Source organism: Micropterus salmoides, unplaced genomic scaffold, assembly GCF_014851395.1.
Source record: "Micropterus salmoides isolate LMB-PRFRI ecotype aquatic unplaced genomic scaffold, ASM1485139v1 Ms_hic_scaffold_16, whole genome shotgun sequence".
Lineage (NCBI taxonomy): Eukaryota > Metazoa > Chordata > Actinopteri > Centrarchiformes > Centrarchidae > Micropterus > Micropterus salmoides.
Window position 1 is genome coordinate 9,747,720 of NW_024040707.1, and position 4,719 is coordinate 9,752,438.

Here is a 4,719-nt window from a genome sequence, read left to right on the forward strand (position 1 = left end):
CAAATAATGGTGCAGAACTTTACAATGTTAAACTGACTTCTTGCCCAATTTAGTTTCCCTCAAACCTTCATTTTGAACAAACTTTGCCAGCTTCACAGCACATTTAAGGAAGAGAATTGCACTATTATGTGTGTATGTATGGAGCATACAGATGTGTATATCTGAAGGTTGCACTAAAATAGAAAAGCAGCTGTTGTTACACAAGCTGACTTAATGCACCTCTTTAATAACATATTACATAATGCTCTCTGCCAGAGATTTTGTTCCTTCTCTCTTTTACCTGCCTATTCACTCTGTTTTCTCTTCCTCTCTCCGTATAATGTGTGTCTAGGCCATGAGCACAGAATCACGTCCCCCTCCCCCCTGCATCACCCCAAGGAGCAGGGTTTGGCTGCAGTAGACTCCACCGGGCGGAAGGGGCACAGCTCCAAGCAGAAGAGGAGAAGCAGGTCTTCGAATGGAAGCGAGAGAGCAAAAGGGACTGGAACAAGAAGGAGAAGACAGGGCTCAGAGGGAGGAGGGCACTCGGGTTTACAAAGCCCCATCTCTGAGGAAGGAGAGAGGTCTGGGGAAGCCAGGGACAGGAGGAGGAGGAGGAGGAGGAGAAAAAAAGAGTCTCAGAGTTTACCCAGAGTAGCCCTCAGGACAGTGAGAGGAAGGAAAGCGGAGAGGGATAGTGGGAGGAGCAAAGGCAGAGAGAGGAAAAGTGGAAGCGTGGAGAGGGTGGCGAGAGCAGAGAGTGAAGTGAGTGAGCAAGAGGAAACGCAGGGGGTACCTGCTGTTGAGGAAAGGGTAGAAGAAAGTATGGAAGAGGTGGACGAGAGAGAAGAGAGTGAAGTGGATGTTTTCCTACCCATTCCAAGTCCTAACCAAAAGCTTCCCAGACCCAAACAAAGCTGGGAGGTGGCGTATGATAAAAACTGGGGCATAGCAGCAAACCACAGGGAACTGAGGAAAGAGAAGGAGTGGGAAAGGTCATGGGATGAAGATGGGGGTGAAAGTAGAGAGACAGAGCTGAATGAGGATCAGAGAAATGATGATGCACAGAGCGGGCGTGCCGAGAGGCATTTAGCAAGTGTTGCAACAGATCCGGTGTCACAGAGAAAGCCCTTCTCCTTCCTCACCTCCACACTGTCCGTAGAGCAACTGGGGGACGATGAGTCAGAGTCTGGAGGCAGCCATTCTGACAGCAGCGTGTCTGCTGCCAGCATCTCAGGCCTTTCTCTGGCCGCCGGTCGTGGGGCCGAGGTGCTGCCAGGCCCTTGGCTCATACCCAGCCAGCAGAGGGTGGCTCCGGTCGTAGAGGGGAACAGGCACCCTGGGAGGTGGACAGGACAGGGAGGAGGAAGAAGCGCTGTCTCTTGACTTTTAGCAGGAAGTAGAGCACGCAGACACTGAACGATACTGTATCAGATTCAGTCAGTATCACAATTTTAGACCTCGACTTGTTTTCTGCAGCTACCCACACTACCAACATTTTCTCTCAGTCACTTTGATATCAACAGTAGTATGAAATATTCTTTGTGCCTTTTTTATAGCAGACCTCTGGCTGATGTTAAATGTCGATATCACATTTTAACTTGTAAATGACACCAACATGGTAAGGTTATGTCTGTTTTTGCTGGCGAACAACAAAGACATTGGGTTTTTTCTTAGACCATGTAGCCCTCAGTATGTTTCACTTTCTTCTTTACATTTGCAGCATTTGTGAAAGATGTTTCCAGGACAACAAGGTATCAAACACATTGACTTCCTATCTCTCACCCACGTCTCTGCATCTCTGCATTCAAGCTACTTTAGCAGAAGTACCCCCTATGGTGCAAAGACTGCACAGGCACTCACTTATACCTCATGAAGATACTGAGCAATAATAATGCAATCTGTCCGAGACTATCAGCCATCCATTTCCACTGCGCCACATTGATCTGGCCTGAGAGGAAACTGTGTAACATGTCTGTACGATATTGTTTGTTTGATGTGGTCTCGACTTGTAATGTTATAAATGATATCACAGAACCTAAAATATTTAATTGTGAAAATGCAATTCCCCTTTGACAGCAGGTGTATAATCTATATTCTGTAAATATTTGTAGGAAAATAAATGACATAACCTATTGTAAATACAATACTAACTGGAGCCAGGCCCTGATTTCTACTGTAATGTAATAAGTCATGATAAATCTATATATACATGCAGTATATCTATATATTATATACAAAAGCTACTAATATTTATTATTGTGTGATGAGAATTTACGTGAAAAGTGGCTTTTGTGAAGGCTCAAAATGTAAACACAAACTAAGAACTATATTGTTATCTGCCCTATTCGTAAATGAATGTTTTGTAATATGCTGCTTGAGTGTGGATATGTTGTACTCTCCTTCAGAAGTCAGCAAAAGATGCCAAAAATATGCATCTGGTGTGCATATTTCAAGTACTGTTAATATTGTGTATGTGGGGTCAGAACAAACCCACTATCTAGATTCTAGAGAGTGCTGTGCACATCGTGCCACGTACAGTTGCCTTGGTAACATAAACCACTTCATCCTAACCACTGATTTTTCTTACTGTGAAAACCCTTTGCTCTGAGGTCTCTAATATGAGAGAGGTGGGCGGGCCGTTTAGTAATTTCAGTCATGCCAAAAAAAATGCCCTTACTGTAAGTCTACAAAAATAATAATCACAAGCTTCCGCAGAATCTGAGCTCAGTGTTGCGTCTTAGATGGCACATCATTTATTTTTTGTTCTCTTTTTTAAAAATTCTGTTGTGAAAAAAAAAACTAGCTAAATGGATACTGTGAGATGTTATTTTTCTATGAAATTATCTTTTTTGAAATACTCAGGTTTTCAGATATTTTGCTCTAGATAAGCCATTAGGAAGAAAAGCTACAAAGTGACTTCACACCATTTTCAGATTATTTAGAAATGTTTAAGCTATGTTATGTAGCCTATCATTCCTTATGGCAGCATTACGAGACGCAGACTGTTACAGCTGTTTGTAACCAGCCCATAACTATCTAAAGATTGATGCTATAAGTGAAGCCATTCCTTCATTTGTACCCATTTTGAACAAACCCACAGAACTGAAATGAATTGCTTGGTGAGCCCTGCCCATTGTTTGCATTGCTGTGCTGCCCAGAAATGGTCATACAGTGACCAAACCAACATACTTTATTCCCCAAACAAAGGCCATAAAGAGAGTAGCTTGGTAGCCTATATGTAAGACTTATTTTACAATGTTTGCTAATTTTCTTTTTTTAGACTTTCATTTCCTAAGAGGGATTATGGCTGAACTGTAAACACATTCTAATAAAACTCCAAATAAACTGCTGAACCAATTTCCTCAGTGGTCATGCATGTCTTTCCTTTTTTATTGCTTTTTTATGAACACCAGAAGAGCCACAGTATTGGACAGCAGATGGCAGCAAAATTATAGGCTATAGCATATTTAGAAGAGATGGGATTTGATGCTATCAAGGTGAGTGTGCGCATATATGTGTGTGTGTGTGAGAGAGAGAGATTTGAGATTATTTTAAAGACCCCATAAATTAGGCTATATATTCAGAAACGGTGAGGTGAGGTGTGTGCATGGGGTGAAAAATAGGAAATTAAATGATACACCAAGAGGGTAAAAATCTGAGCATTTTCCACAGATCAATTATTAAACCTGCTTTTTGTGAGAACATGGATTTTACATGTCCCATCTAATATTAGTGTCCTATACCGTACAGCAGAGCAAGCTCACCTGTGTGAGACGTATGCTACCATACACAGAAAGTAGCTGGTGAATTTATAGCCAGTATCTCAGTTCAGATATGAGCACTTAAGTACTGCCACTAAAAATAACATCGCTCTGAGGCCTGTCTTTCTCTCATGTTGTCTTAAGCCGCATCCTTCTGTTCGAGTCAGACGCAATAAGAAAATATCACCGCAGTGATAACAGCGCTGCACTCACAGGATGTGGAGTCAGGAAGGAATGGACTTAAATGAGCGGGCCTTAACTGTTCAAGCGACTTCAAATCAAGCTTATAGCCTACATTTCGATAGCAAAATGTTAAACAGATGTTCACTGTCTTACAGGCATTGCATTACAGTGTAATATTGTTTTCTACATTTGTACTCCGGATTCATAGGCACTCAACAGGGTTCCTGAAGTGTGGAAAGTTAGAAACAAAGGTGCACAATGAGACTCTGTTTGTACCTTCAAAATAAAATATCTGTCCGCTGATAAATAAAGTCTTTCTTCCATGGAGACATTTTCTAGAATAATTTGAAAGAAAATGGACTTTATAAAATTGTATCTATATGTAGACTGTCAAGTTATCTGCAGCCTTTGTTGAAAACTGCTCATTATTTGTTGCATCCCTAAATTGTGTATTCACCCAAATGATAAATTGGATGCTGTGTAGAGTAATTTATGAGAAATTACTATAATGGTGTGATTTGGGAAAAGGGGAAGGCGAGACTCATTTTCTGTTGAGTTAAATGATGATTTAAAAATGTCAAATTTCAATGAAATGGCTCAACAAAACATGAAAGCTTGTAGCCTATAGGCCTAACCCGCATTTATTCATTAGCTCGTCAGTCTAGTTGGGTTTATTTAGCTTTGTCTATAAAGGCATATGTTTTTCCATCTGTACTCAATATTTTGTTCATACAACTTCTCTTTTATTTTGAAACTGTAGGCCGGATGTCCAATATCATTGTGGCTCGCTTGA

At 41.1% G+C, this 4,719-nt stretch overlaps 1 protein-coding gene across 1 annotated transcript in view; it reads left to right on the forward strand.

Moving 5' to 3' along the window:
- The window catches only part of LOC119906242 (membrane-associated guanylate kinase, WW and PDZ domain-containing protein 1), a 35,971-nt gene extending 32,638 nt beyond the window's left edge, over window positions 1–3,333 (forward strand). Inside the window, 1 exon segment of the mRNA XM_038723811.1 lies at window positions 332–3,333. Within this exon segment, the coding sequence (XP_038579739.1) occupies window positions 332–1,365 (1,034 nt within the window). The 3' untranslated portion in view covers window positions 1,366–3,333.
- The last annotated feature ends 1,386 nt before the right edge of the window (window positions 3,334–4,719 follow it).